At 39.8% G+C, this 15,242-nt stretch overlaps 2 protein-coding genes across 2 annotated transcripts in view; both read right to left on the bottom strand.

Annotated features, from left to right (window-relative positions):
- Positions 1-5,531, bottom strand: part of LOC147138272 (uncharacterized) — a 12,848-nt gene extending 7,317 nt beyond the window's left edge. The window contains exons 1-6 of the mRNA XM_086048316.1: positions 5,417-5,531; positions 5,145-5,315; positions 3,613-3,765; positions 3,270-3,375; positions 3,068-3,191; positions 1-1,322 (exon numbers count right to left, since the gene is read on the bottom strand). The exon at positions 1-1,322 is cut by the window's left edge and continues 1,030 nt beyond it. Coding sequence (XP_085904442.1) covers positions 1-1,322; positions 3,068-3,191; positions 3,270-3,375; positions 3,613-3,765; positions 5,145-5,209 — 1,770 coding nt within the window. The 5' untranslated portion in view covers positions 5,210-5,315; positions 5,417-5,531. The remainder of the gene's footprint in view (positions 1,323-3,067; positions 3,192-3,269; positions 3,376-3,612; positions 3,766-5,144; positions 5,316-5,416) is intronic.
- A 1,264-nt stretch (positions 5,532-6,795) lies between these two features.
- Positions 6,796-15,217, bottom strand: LOC147138273 (intestinal-type alkaline phosphatase-like). Its single transcript, XM_086047235.1, has 11 exons — positions 15,142-15,217; positions 14,842-14,958; positions 13,999-14,114; positions 12,654-12,828; positions 10,207-10,379; positions 9,959-10,084; positions 9,755-9,824; positions 9,483-9,621; positions 7,856-8,046; positions 7,666-7,782; positions 6,796-7,067 (listed from the first exon to the last, which is right to left on the bottom strand). The coding sequence occupies exons 1-11, from the start codon at positions 15,215-15,217 to the stop codon at positions 6,796-6,798; spliced, it is 1,572 nt and encodes a 523-aa protein (XP_085903361.1).
- Positions 15,218-15,242: the final 25 nt, after the last annotated feature.

The following is a 15,242-nucleotide window of genomic DNA, read 5'->3' on the forward strand; positions in this document are numbered from 1 at the left end:
AGAACGTTGTGAACTATAGTCGTTTTTCTGAGATCTGGGAGTTGTGCACCGAGTTCGCACTGGTTTAGGAAACGTCTCCTCAAATAGGAAAGAAGTACCAAAGAGGCTCTCAGGGGTTCTGCTATCTCTAAGTGAGCAGCGACTCTGCCTCGACCGTGTCCGGCCTGTTACAAATGGACTTGGTGTAAATATTTCTTTGCCTTCTGATGGACTCTCTGACTGGATGTCTTCTAATGGGTAGTTTGCCTCACTTAAAGTAATTACAGCAGGATCAGTGCAAGCCTTAACCACATTAGTGCTAGGATGATTATCCTCAGCAGGGCTCTGCTCATCAAGTTTAAAAACATCAACTAGAGGTTCACTTTGATCTTGTTGGACATCTCCTTCAGGTTGTTTGGTAGTTTGTTCAGATAGAGAGAGCTGTTTAGGGTGCGTGAAAATATCCATTGCACTGGTGTAATGGTCACTTTCACAACTACTATAACTACTGCTGCCTCCACTGCTACTGCTGGGGTTACTTGGATGTGCCGGCTGTTCTTGTCTATTCCCTAGAGCTTCATTTACACCCTCATCCCCCTTGTTATCGCTGTCTTCCAAAGCACAGTGACTGACGATTGTTTTCTCCAAGTTTTCGTCTGTACTTTCACTACTTTCCCGGCAGAACACAAAGACATGGTCTGGTGAGGTGACATCAATGCCCTGCTGTGGTAGAACTGTTGCCAAGCGTTCAGAATCCAGGAAACCAGAATACTCAGAGAGGTTGAAAGACATGCTGCCATTAACTTGCGTACCATCAACAGCTGCCGTATTTTTGGGAGATTCAGGGCTGAAAACAGGAAAATATTCGTCAACGTCACAGAAGCTGACACTTTTGCCGTTTGCTCGTCTGGACGGAAATGTGGGACGCGAGTTGAGTTGGCCTGAAGTAATTTGTCCATTCCCTGTGGGTATATTAAGTACACCTCCCTCTGACAAGAGCACATCCTCATCAGCAAACAAATCATTCTCCTTTGGAAATGGTATTATGGGTCCTGCCGTGGACATCCGTGTGCTTGATAAAAGGGAGGCATCTTCAGATGCCCAGTGTAAGAAAGTGCTGGAGTTCGGATTATGTTGCATTTCAGTGTCTCTATCAAAAAGTCGGTTATACATTGTTGATTTGCAAACTGTTCTTCCATTTATGTTTGAGCAGTTAAAAAAGGATGACCGCCTTGTGCTGCTTAAAGGGGCTTCACCAAGGTCACTTAACAGAGACGACTGGGAAGTGCAGCTGTAGCCAGATTCAGGATAGCCAGATGTGTCTGTGAGGTCGGAATATACCGCTATGGAGAGATAAAAGATGAAGAGGAAACTGATAAAGACTTTATAGGGAATGTTGTTTTTCAATAATTTTTCAAGGACCTGGAAAATACATTTTCAATTTCAATAACCTTTCCAGGTTTTTCATGACCACTTTCATCAAGAGAGCTATTCCCACCAGTCAACCCAGGAATCTTGCTGAACTGCAACAGTTTTGTAAAGACGGAAGCAATGATGGAAGTGCAGTTAAAATGACATGACGGACTGACCAACTGATGATAACAATTTGGTTCGGCTTGAAATAATGACGACTTGACGATGATGGACGGGTGCTCAGGCTGATGACACAAGACGATTGATGGCCCAGAAAAATTTTGTAAATTGCCCACCATTAAATTGTGATTAAATTGCAAATGCAATTAATTGTTCAGAGTCATAAGACAGCGAGATACAGCTGTACGTCATCAAGCCATAGAAATACAGTATACATATTGGAGTTAAGTTCTATAAAAAAATTAATTAAAAAAATGCACGCATTTATCTTTTCTTTTCACCAATTTTTTTTAGCATTGCTATTTGATAAAGTTGATCAGTTCTGTCTTTGTACAGAAGAAGAATTAATAGATTGTTGTATATTTTCCCAGTTATTGTGCTGTGTGACTTAAATAAATGAGCTGTCAATGAGCGAGCAATGTTTGCCAGATACAATATTCAAAATGATATTGGCCGTCTGTGACAATTGATCAGTCTGATTGACTATTAGCTAGTTGAATCAGTGCACGAGACAAGTGACAAAAGCAAACGAACAGCAAATAAAATACATTATCGAGGAAATCAAGTTTATGTAAATGGTTTTTAACTTGTATTTGTTCCTGCTTGTATTATGAGTGCTTTGAGCAAGATTGGTATGTGTGCATTTTATTTAATGAACCCCGGATTGTGATATGATAAACATTGACTTCTCGGCCATGTTCAGTGTCTGTCAGTGTTGGTTTGGCAACCTGAGTGTGAGCGCTCGTGCTCGTCATTTTGATCTTGCGTGTACATAAATGCACGCATGCACTGTTGCTATCCATTCCCTTGTGGGTCATGGCTCACCCCACATACCCCATTTAATATCTTCTGGCTATGTCACTTTGCGAGTTTTTATGAGATTACGGATGTTTGTTTTCTCCATAATCGCAGCCTTTGTGATTTGATTATTTCATTCTATTACAATGTGATATCGGTTTGAATTCGATTAATCATCCAACCTGGGACCCACATTTTCCTATTGTTGCAAAGTCACAACTCACTTTTGAATAGGTTCATAATCCTATTCCACATATTCAAACAACATGTTTTGTTTAAAATAGCCTCTGAAAAAGCATGTAAATCATAGTACATTTTCAAACGTTTCAAAGTAGTTTGATGTACCGCCAAAAGCATAATGCTTGCCATGACGTCTTCTAGCCAGAAGCTGAGCTGCACTGTATTTGTGTACCGAGTAAACTAGTGGCTAAAGCACGACGCACGAGCAGCTACACTTCCTGCCGCTTACCTAATATGCTACACGTGGGAGATTTTTACAATTCTGTACTTTAAGAGCAGAATCATAATGAGAACACATGTAATTTTTTACTAGCTGTCCCATAGATGACCCATTCAAAATGGGTCCACGACTCACCAGTTGAGAATCACGGCTCTAAACTGTACTGTTTTGTACTTTAGTGGTGGACAAACGAACTGCATTTTTTATAAGTTTCCGTTTCCAAAAACATTTTCGTACTGTATTTGAATTGAGGCAGGTCCCCATCTTCCGTGCCCACACAACTGGACAGATACTCCTGTAAAAGCTGAGCACACCTTCTGTTGTCCTCTAGTTCTGCAAGGCGCACAGGAGTATTTCCATCCTGCATGAATGAAGAAGTGTTTTAAGATAAACTCTGAGTACATGCTGTGGCCAAATATACAGTTTTGGTAGACCTTACGTTATCTTTAATGTTGGGGTTCCCACCATTCATCAAAAGCAACTTCAGATTTTGATAGCATCCCCAAATTGCAGCGACGTGAAGGGGAGACAGGCCATCTGATGATCTGTGAGGAAAAGAGGAAAAAAAATATGCTTCAACTCAGTACTGATTGCAGAACCCGGGAGGCGGGAACTGAATGGGAAGTGTGTCACTAAAACAAAAGTAAAATATTGCAACGTAAAATCATCAATTAACTAAATATCATCTAATGACACACATACATTTCGTTCAACCAATTAATCAAGCAAAGTATTTATTGGCTAATATACTATTTAGTATATTAGCAGCATGTGTCACTCACCTAACATTCGGGTCAGCACCATGTTGCAGAAGCAGTTTCAAGCATCGCCTGTTCTTTTCAGTTTCTTTGCCTACAGCCAAATGAATGGCAGCCACCCCCTTACTCCCCACAAAATCAGGGATTGCACCCTGGGATAGAAGTAGCTGCACAGATCTGTGGAGGAAGAGCCACTTTGTCATACTTCCACAGAAAGGATGCAACTGAACCACACCAGAATTAACGCATTTTTTGTTGACAATTACAGATGCGCAATAGGTCCTGAAGAACAGGAAATGTACCAAAGATGAAGAGCGCAAGACACTGAAATTCTTGTCCCCCTTAAAGCGGAAGTCAACCCAAAGATATTTTTTTCAAGAATATGTTCTTATGCAAGCCCACTAGTTGAAACAGGGCATTCTGATAAATATTGCATTTGTGGAATAAGTGTTAATCCACTCGTTTTTAGCCATCTCTGGAGACGACCAATTACGGCTCAGATTCAGAAAACAGGTCAGCTGTGATTGGAACCAATACGGAACCAATTAGACAAGGAATAGAAAGTGTAAATGCCTCCAATTACACATATACGCCATAAACAAATACAGTGAAGCGCTGCCTATGGCTAATGTAATGTGCATTTGACATTTCACCTAATTTATGGCACAGACAGTATAGTACACATTTCCCGGGTTCAAATATCGGTTCTAGCCTTTGTTTGCATGTTCTCTCATGCTTGTGTATAGGTGATCTCCAGGTACTTGGCTTTCTCCCACATTTCTAAATCCATGCATATTAGGTTAAGCAAAAAATACATGTTCATGTGTGACCACCAGTCATTTAAACCGGAAGCAATTGCTTTGTTTCGTTATCCTGAATGCAGAAGCCAAATTTATCACATTTTAACGTTATGACGTGAAACTTCTTGCGTTAAAATGTGCAAACTATCACGTTATAACGTAATATTGACATGTTTCTAACGTGACATTTAACCCCATCCCACCCCCACCACCACCACCAACCCAAAAAATAATCTTCCTTCGGGAAAATAACATCAAACACACCCACTTTATCAGTCGTCAAACGACAATGCAGCCAATAAATATATCTGATGAAGAAACGCGGAAAACAAAAATAAGTAAATGCAATGAGACGTGGGCACATTAAAACAACAACAACGAACCCTGAATGACGCCAGATTGTGATAACGCTCTTACCGAAAAATATTCCACATCATGTCATGTGCTGTTTTCCTTTTTTTCCGGATAGAATGACGGCAGTCAAATCATTTTACATATTCATATAGAAGCAGCATCGCCAACACAATGCATTTTCTCTCCCAGAAATCCCACTGGTATAAAGTATCCTACCTACCTTCCTCTTAAAATGATGAAACGTCACCAAAAGTGCATTTGACGAAGGCCACGATTACGTGAAGAAATAAAAAATAAACAATATGACGTACAAAATATTTGTCCGAATCTAACTCAAGCCTCTCACGAGATTGGGGAAGACCTGCAGGCATTGCATGAACAAAAGAGCCATGTATACATCACCTAGGTTCTCCATTGTTCACCGCTGCACACAGTTGGCTTTCCAATCTCCTCTTTTTACGATCCATGTCCACATTCGTTCAAAACATTAATCTCTTCTCAGATATGAGCATCTTCACGGTGGGATTATTTACCTCCGCGCAGCAACGTCATCGCGGTAACACAGCTAGCAGGCTAAACCAGAAACCAAAAAGTTGCGTTTGGGCATGAGATGTGCCTGAAATGTGGTCGGCATCAGCATTCAGCAGTTCAATATTGCCATGTACTTCGATTACCTAATTTAATGGAATATTGTTTTACACCTCATAAATCGAAATCATTGCAATTTTGCGTCTATTATTTCAGACAAGACAAATCTTCCCTCCAAAGTATTGACACACCTCCCTTTTGATGACGATCACGGATTTCGTGCTCGGCCTACCAACATTTAGGCGCATTACCGCCACCTCCCGGACTGGAGTGTGCGGCAAATCCAACTTTTTTGCAGTATATTAACACACAGTCCTACTAATTAATCTTAATACTTACCAGAGTCCTAATTCAACATTTTTATTTCCATTTCGACAGTAGGTCACGATTCAATCAATACAGTTGTTGCCGCTAGACCTGTTCAGAAATAATGGCAGTCATGCAGTCGGCTCTCTATTTATGACACTCACTCAGTATTTCCCCTGTTGTTGTTTTTTTCCTATCTCGGAGTATCCTGAACGACTTGGCGTTTACAAAAGTCTACGGATATTCATAGCATCAATGGCAGCACGTTGTTCAAGTGGTTAACACTTAAATCTCCCACTTCTGAGGTATAGGGGGTTCGAATCCGGGTTTATTGGCTTCCTTTGAGGAATTTGGCATGTTCTCCACTTGCTTGTGTAGGTTTTCTCCAGGTAGGGCCTCGTTCGGTTTCCTCCCACATTCCAAAAACAAGCATGTTAGATTCATTAAAGACTCAAAATCAGGGGTCACCAATAAGCAATGGGAGATTGTAATTTCAAACAAATGTTGTAGAAGTGACCATTTGAAAACACTTGCAGAGATTTAAATACAATGCTGCATATTGCTATTAATCTGTGTTCTACCTTGCTAAATCATTGTTGGCAATTATTGTGAGAAATCATAAGTGTCCACATGAATGAATATTATTAATATTAGTAATAACATATAATTAAAGGTCATTTTAGCAAATCATTTTATTTCAGAAGTGTGTATAAAACCTTAAATTAATCAGTGACATAGAAGTAACTCTCAGTTTCAATAAGTTCGTGACCCGTGTTTTAATTGTTGTAGGTGTGAATCTGAGTGCAAATGGTTGTTTCTCGACATGTTCTCTTGCCTGAAGTCAACACTGATAGGCTCCTGCACACCCACGAGAAAATAGTGAAGCTAAGTGGTATAGAAGATGGATGGATGGATGAATATAACATGTATTAAAAATATGTTCAAAAGTAATTAGAACATTGCTTCCAAGTTTAAAAAAAAAGTGCATTGAAGGCAATGGGTTTTAGGTCACATACACATCATATTTGAATGTACACCAAACAATCATTTTAAGGTTAATAAATACAAATGACTTAAATGGCAGTTCTAGTGGGTTTTGCCGCTCTCGACAGTAGCCGATCCATAATATGGTTGGAACAACAAGTGATGCAATGCACAATTATGACGAGGAGACAGAGAAAAGAATTAGTCCAACGAGGAGGAGTAGCAGGCTGGGGTAGACGGATGCAGCATGGTTAGGAGTGCTGAGTTTGCAGTCCTCATAAGGCGGCAGACAAGCTGCGTAAGCCATTACATGGGCAATGTAGTTCTGTTCCTGGACCCCATGGAAGAGGTGGGACATTGGACCTTTGGCATATATAGCCACATCCTCGATGCTGTGGGTCTCTGAACCCAGAGGGACTGTTGCCTGTTGACGGTACTCTTTATCCACTGAAGGAGAAAGGAAAAGTGGATTAGTTGAACTGGCCTCCGGATCTTTCTGAGGCACATCTTTTATTCTAGCCCTTTGTGGTAAATCACAATAAATGCATCCATCGGACTAATGTCTTAACACATTCTGCTGACACAATTGAAGTGCAGAAGAGTAGATGTGTTTGCAGATTTGAATTTAATTAAGAGGAAAGGAGGGATGCTGCCGACCATTTATGTCATTCTGAATGTTTACATTTGAGCCACCACACATGACAAGTTAAGAACTTGCAAACTAATAATCTAAAATAAGTAATGGCTTCCTGAGAGTTTATGAGCTTTGTTCAGTGAAACGGGTTCCCCGGGTTTTACAGTACATTAAGTGAGGTTGTGAGGACATTGAGGCAAGATAATAATTATTCCAGAATTGATATTTTTGTGACATTTGGATTTGGTGATGTGCTGTGAGATTTTTGTCATTTAAAATGGGTGCATTGTCTCAATAAAGGTTGGGAAACACTGCACCTAACATCTAGGACTCCACGCATTACTCCACAAGATGGAGCTACTACAGTATATTACTTTGTCCTCTGTAAAGGTGTGTTGACAGTCCACTTACTTGAAATGCTCTCATTTACATCTGGACGGGTTCCATTTAAAAACTGGTATCCTGGACCATTTGCATATCCAGCAATAGTAAAGCGCCTGTTGTCATAAGCAATTTCGCGGGACACCCCTGTAGATCATGCGACAAACCAGTATCAGAAAGTGTTTCTCCACTCAACTCCTGTACAGTGTGAAAGCATCACCTAAAACGGGGTTTCCTCTGGCTGAATGTCCACCAAACGAGAAGACGTGTGAGTGGTCTGCAGTGACTATAGACAATGTGTCCACCTCATTTGTCAGTTCAGCTGCCCGCCCGATGGCTCGATCAAACTCAATAGCCTCAGTGAGCGATCTTATGGCCCTTCCCGCATGGTGGCCGTGGTCGATTCTCCCCCTTGAATTTCAAAGACAAAGTAGTCTCAGGGTCACTAAATGTGTTTGGGTCATTCCAGAATTGGAGAAATTTCAAATAATCCATTCACAAAATATGGGAGCATGCACTTGTTGGCTAAATCCTAATTGTCCTGAGACAAAATGTACACAGAAAAAAAATATAACAGATAAACTAAGTTTTAAATCAGCATTTTTTTAATGTGTTTTGTTTATATATCTTCCATTTAATTGTTAAACGGTAAATTAATCCCCAAAAACTCTTCTATGCGCCTTCACTAGTCCAAACATGACATTCTAATTAATATAGCGTTGTGGAATATGACTTAAGCAGCAAAATCCACGTGTTTTTGTCCATCTCAGGAGGCGGCCATTTTGTTACTTCAGTTGACTGAAAATGACATCACAACTACTCAGGACTCAGGTATCGACCAATCACAGCTCACCTGTATTCTGAAGCTGATTGGTTGATACCTGTGCCCTGACTAACTGTGATGTCATTTTCCGTCAACAGAAGTTACAAAATGACTGCCCCCTGAGCTGGCTAAAAACGGGTGGATTAACTCATATTCCACAAATGCAATATTAATCAGAATGCCATGTTTTGACTAGTGGGCCTGCATAGAACATATATATATAAGAATATTTTGGGGTTGACTTTTTCTTTAAAACACAGACATACTTTAAATCATAATTATGCTCTGAAGTTGTGTCTCTCAACATAGACACGTAAAACCTTATCTATCGAGAAGAGGAAAAATACTGAGCTTCACGACTTAGAAATAAATAACATCATCAAACTAAGCTCTGAACATGGGTAGATGTAGACCAAAGGGAATAACTTTGTTTTTAGTAGTGATGGAGTGTGTCACTGAAACCAACTCATCCTGTTACTCATAATATAAGAAAAAGATGTATTAATATAGTTTTTCTGTTTTTATGTCATAGTTGAGTTTATTCTGACCAGTTTGCATAACAGCTAACAGCTTGCATGTAGTCTTGAGCAAAAACTCTACTCTATTGATCTTCCATCGTGATACTATAACAAGAATAATACTGAAATTAGTCTTAAAATACAGTAAAACTTCTTTATTAAATTGTAATATATTTATTCAGCAATTATTTCAAATATCTGATTTCCATGTCCCTGAGTATCTGCAAAAGAAGAGTGCCAAACATAGCCAAGTCCTGTACTGACAGAACAAATAAGGTATCTTATAAAAAGTGAATGATGTTTGAGCTGGACAAATAAAATTCTATGATGTTACTACCTGTTTGTCTTGAAAACAATAATAACAAAATAAAAATAAAATAAATGGTCAGTGTTTCAAAAGCTTTCTGGAATACCCTGTTGTGTTCACTAACATCAAATGTGTCCCATAAACTACATTGATCTGTGTTGTATGTATATTTTGTAGTTGTGTCTGATGACAATTATACTTATCTTCCACGAAAAGGAAATATCCTTTTGGGTTTCTGCTCAGAATCCTAATAGCTTTCTCTGTCATCTCAGTTAAGGATGGGTCACTTGACGGATTGCGCTCCATCTCGTAGCGACAGTCCTTGGGCTCAAAAAGACCTAAGGGCAATGATAATAATATTGCTTTAAAACAATATGGCATCTTGTTTGAATGGCAAATTTGAATGGAATGATAAATGAATCATCAATAAAAGTGCACAATGCAAGCCTGATGTTTTGGTACGGTACTTACCCATCAGGAAGTCCGTTTTTTCAGGATTGACAGCATCAAACTCTTTTTTGTTCCAAACATATTTAGCCTTCTGTTGGCCAGGAAAGGTACACAAATAAACCCATTACAGAAATTTTGGAATGCCTGGTAAATACTGTTAAGAATGTGTAATGGTAATGGACTTTGAACAGATTAATCCACACACTTGTAAAATACTCCCTTTACCTTTTTATTCTTTAGCCACTCAACAATAAGGTTTTGTCCATCATCTCGATCTCCTTTAATGTAGGAATATTCTGGGTCTTGCATGGCTCTGGGAACCATGTACTCTCGACCACCACCAAGTATGACCTTGATATGGCACATTAGCAGTTTTAACAGCATTATTGTTTTCTTGAGGTAAATGGTGATGGCGAACATGTACCAGAGACCATTCAAGTGAAGTAATGTACATCCTCTGTTTTAAAACTTACATTTATCTCAACGTTGTGAACAAGCTGGTATGAAATGTCTCGACAGCCGTTTTCGACAGCCTCACGGGAGAGATCCGAGTCAGCGTACCAACCTCGGTTGGCAGTGTGAGCATAGTTTGCACCTGGAGAGGCATGCTGAACTCGGGTTGTAGTGACAATCCCAACTGATTTACCTGAAACAAAAAAAGTCATGGTGATGTGAACACATATGATAGCTCAGCTTGCTCAATGTAACATATCAGCCTATGTAGCCTTTTTTCTCCAATACGTCAATCTGTCTGATATGGCAATCAAACAGCCACCATACATTAAAAGGGAAATCAACCCGGACATATTTTTTTCAAGAATATGTTCCCGGCATGCCCACGAGTTGAAACACGGCATTCTGATTAATATTGCCTTTGTGGAATATGAGTTAAGCAGCAAAATCCACCCCTTATTAGCCATCTCAGGGGGCGGCCATTTTATCACTTCTGTCGACTGAAAATGACATCACAACTGCTCAGGGCTCAGGTAACGACCAGTCACGGCTCAGCTTCAGAAAACAGGTCAGCCGTCATTTTCAGTCGACAGAAGTGACAAAATGGCCACCTCCGGCAATGGCTATAAAATTGGTGGATTAACTCTTATTCCACTTATGCAATATTTTATCAGAATGCCTTATTTCAACTAGCGGGTTTGCATAGAACATTTTCTTGAAAAAAACATGTTTGGGTTGACTTCCTCTTTAAGCATTAGAATTATAATATTAATAGCAGTAGCAGTAGTTAATTGTTATATTACATCACATGTCACATCATGATATAGCACTCTACTGTTTATTCAGGTATTTTAAGGGATTTGGAGCCCCCTGTCAAAAAAAGAGAGAGTAACAAAGTCAAAGTTGACAGCACTGCTTCAATGCCACAAGGGGCCCGTGTTAGTTGGGGGACCTAAGAATCACTTCCATATCCCGCTCTTACTGCACATTGCTCTGCCATCCCGCCAGCCCCTTTTTCTGTATGTCCCCTGCATTTAATGTACAATTTTAGAAGCACTGATTTGAAATTCTTGCAAAAAGTCAATCGCCTGCACGCAGGAAGGTATGACTGTATAATGATGATAATCACAACTATACCACACAAATTATCACACCACCAAGTTTTATTTTGAGTACTAAATCAGCCCTCCTAAGCTTTTTACACATTTCTAATTGTGAACAGCTATAAGCGAAAATTATTTTCTATGGAAGCAAGACCTCACAAAATGCAACTAAAATTACAAAGATGACAGTGATGTGTTTAATTCTACAGTATGTCTACATCGAACAGCCTTGCATGTGTGTGCAATTTTGGGCGGTGAGATGACTCAAAAGATCTGACGTGTCCCCTGTGCAGCAATTATTTCCTTGCGTTCTCTGAATACAGTGTAATTATCTTGGATTCGGTTTTCATCTGCTGTCTTATAAAAACTGAAATACAGCCACACATAAATGTTGCGTCGTCTTGTTCGTCTTCCCTTTCTTTTATTGTTTGCTGATGCGCTGCACAGAGGATGCGAGAAGAAGACTGTACTGTGAAACAAAACTGTAACACTACCTTGTTTGAAACAGTCATTGATTTGAAAATGAACCCGCACTGCCTGCACCTAATTCAGGCAAGTTTACCGCTACATCGTTAGTGTGTGGTGGGACATCGTAGCCACGAAGGCCTTCTGTACTGGCCGAAACCATGTCAGAAGCACCAACCCGCATTTACAACTTGAATTCCATGAAGTTGTTTAATTCTATTTCCAAAAGTCTATTCTCTTCAATCTGTAGCATTAATCTTGGCTGCACTGCTTACATTAGCTACTGTATATGGATATTTGTGGGCCAATTCGATTTCTGCCTCTGTGTGCTGCCATGTCAATGTAATCTGTCCAGGGCCTTCACAATCAGTGGGACTGGATGTTGTCACTTAAATGTTCAATTGAAAATGGGATTGTGTCTTAAAGCAATCAGATTTCAAATTCACCCCATCACATGAAGTCAGCATTTTTCCATCGTCTGATTGGTCGGTCCAAGCAAGTCAAGTTTGTCAAGCAAAACATGACTTTAGCCATTTGTACAAATGAATACATTTAATGATCATAATTTCTGGTGTTTTTTATGTTTATGTTGTATTATCGGATAAATATTTATTCTAAACTGCTCCAGGTGATTATGTGGAATACTTGTGGGCTGTTATGTTGCATTTTTGCAAATTGGTGGTTTTTACAATCGCATCGTGACAGTAGTAGTGTTAAGAGGTGGATTAAGGACCCAATGAAGGTACCAAATGCACAGCCCGTCACTGCCATCAGAGTTATGTCATAAATATACTGTATATCATAACATTAAAGAGCATGGTTGTAAATTTCCATATGAACCGCAGTTGCTGCAGTTTAAACAAAGTGCATTTGAATTACATTGATTTAGCGATTGTTACCTGCTTGCTTGGCCCGGTACAGCACAGATTTGACTTCATTCCCATAGGTGGCACTGCAGTTGTACCTTGGAGTGGCAGCAGTGACTCCCAGGGTGCCATAGTTGGCTTTCACTCCACATAGATATGCAGTAGCTGTACCAGCACTATCTGGCATTTGTTGGTCTACATTGTATGTCTGCAAGGTCAAACACAACAACAAAGTACTGTAATGACATTTCAAATTGTATTTAGTATGATATTTTCATAACTCCAAAAAAATGTCCATAGTAATAGTTGCAATACATATTGACTAAGGTACGAGGCCTGAAATCCAGCCCAGGAATTTAAGATGGAGAGGCTCCTGGTGTGCGCAAACTAAGGCCGACATTTTATATTTCCCCTGCTGGAATTTTGACCAATGAGCGGTGACAGTGATTTTAGGTTTGTAAATATCCCTTGGCCTGGTCTAATAATTTGCTGTTTTTCCACCGTGACTATCTCAGCATTTTCGACAGCCCTTCTCCACTGAAGAACTGTCTGTCTGTCTTCTTTGCACCATTATATTCCCATCTGCCTTCTTCTTTACAACATTAACCTGATACCTTGCTAGATTAGCATATTGCTGCAAAGTGAAATTGAGATGATCTTGCTCCACTCAGATCTCAGTGAAAAGGACTACCGGTAATCCAAAACGGTGGTGGCGGTGGTGGTGGTGACATATCCGACATGCATGTGGTTTGTTACTTTGCTGCTTTGTTGGTCGCACAACAACAAGCAACTGTCCAACAAAGCATCCAAACACATTGCAGCCTGAAAATATTTACTTTTTATGTTGTGTCTGACACAGTACTACTGCTGGACGAGCGCACTACCCCAGCCGTTTGTGCTGCATCCCTTTGGCATGTGCGTGCGGCCAGCAGGCTACCCTATATGTTGTCCTGCATTTGTTAAAAGATGGCTATGTGAATTGGACATTATATATGAATTAGGGCCTATTCAATTAATTTTTTTAACTCGCTGGGCTATGTCAGCCATGAATGGACCGGCTGTTTAGGAGTCGTCCCGAATTTCCCAATGGCCACTGGTCATAGTACTTTGTGGGCATGTATCCTGAGCATTTACAGATTTAGTTTTACCTGGCTTTTTTGTTCTCTCAGTTTGGATTCAGTGCTTCATTTTTGTGTCTTATTATTTTGCTTCTGATTTCTTTTTCCTTGCGCAAGACTATGCCAGTCTGCTTCATGCTTGGATTTGTGTGCGTGTGTGTACCTTTATGACCATGAGACCTATACCTTTATATAAATATAGCTGTTCCAGATGAACAGCATCTTGCATTTGTAACCTGAGTTAAAATGAGTGTGGTGACCTTAGACAATGCCAGGTGAGGGAAGGTATCCATGACCAGACTGGTCTCTTCTCCAGACTGTCCTGCCTTTTGGCCTTTTAGAATGCGGGCAGCAGTAACTGTTGTTACTCCCATACCTGGAAGTGGGTGGAACCTGAACGTTAGTTGCCATCAACAACCACACCACAAAAATGCCATTGCACATTATGAACCCTAAGCGATACATTGCAGTATTGTTGGCCTTGTATTTATTCCCAATTTGTTTTCAATAATATGATTCTAATAGGATAATTAAATGTTGTCAACAGCAGGCACTGCTAAAAATCCAAATAGTGTCTCTTAGCATGAACTTGTGGATCTGATAGTAAGTTGTAAATGCACACATTAACTCATCAATACATTTAAATGATGTTGCATGTAAATTACTGCCCATGGCCCATACAAGAGAGATAAACTATGAAGAAGAAGAATTGGAAGAAGAAAACGAAATTTAAATTGCCCCTTAGTTGAACCACAAGTGGATAGAATCCAGACAATACATTTGAAAGATATTGACAGATTAATACTGAGTACTGATACCGTTGACCCCAATGTTTCTATTCTCTACAAGGCCATCAGAACGCTCATAGGCTGTCCAAAAAAATTGCCCTTTTTTTCCAGGCAATTTGACTAAAAAATCATAAGTCATCCCCCTCTGCCATAATACCATCCTTTTGCTATTAGTTCACTAATTTGATCACTTTATTAGAGAACTGTACTACCACAGTGATTAAACTTTCACTTCCATGATCCGATGGCATATAATTACCTTACTAATTCAAAGAGGCTGTTTAATTAGGAAGATAATGTCTTCCCTCAACTCACCGTCCCCAAGGAAGAGGATGATGTTCTTGGCTTGGTGGAGATTAGGCTGAATGTTGAGAGCAGTGTGAAGAGCTTGCTTCCCTTTGTTGTTCCAGTAGCTGGCATGGAGCTCTTCCTCTTTACAGAGGAAAGAAACAACGAATGAGTATCATCCAGATGTGGACTTGGAAAATTCCAATCATTAAAAACAGTGAAGCATAAATTTGTGCCAACTCTTTGGCTTTCAGGTCTGTATGTCATCCCTGAATCACAAATAGTCAACTGTAATCAATTGTTATGAAATAAGTGATAAAACTTTACCGTTAACAGAGACAATACTCTGGATTGAAATGAAAATCAGTAATCCACACAAAACAAACATGCTCTTTCCGGCCATGCTGTTGACTTTAGTTGAATTTGAA

This window comes from Filicampus tigris, chromosome 12, assembly GCF_054856515.1.
Source record: "Filicampus tigris isolate MCC_2025a chromosome 12, RoL_Ftig_1.0, whole genome shotgun sequence".
Classification (NCBI taxonomy): domain Eukaryota; kingdom Metazoa; phylum Chordata; class Actinopteri; order Syngnathiformes; family Syngnathidae; genus Filicampus; species Filicampus tigris.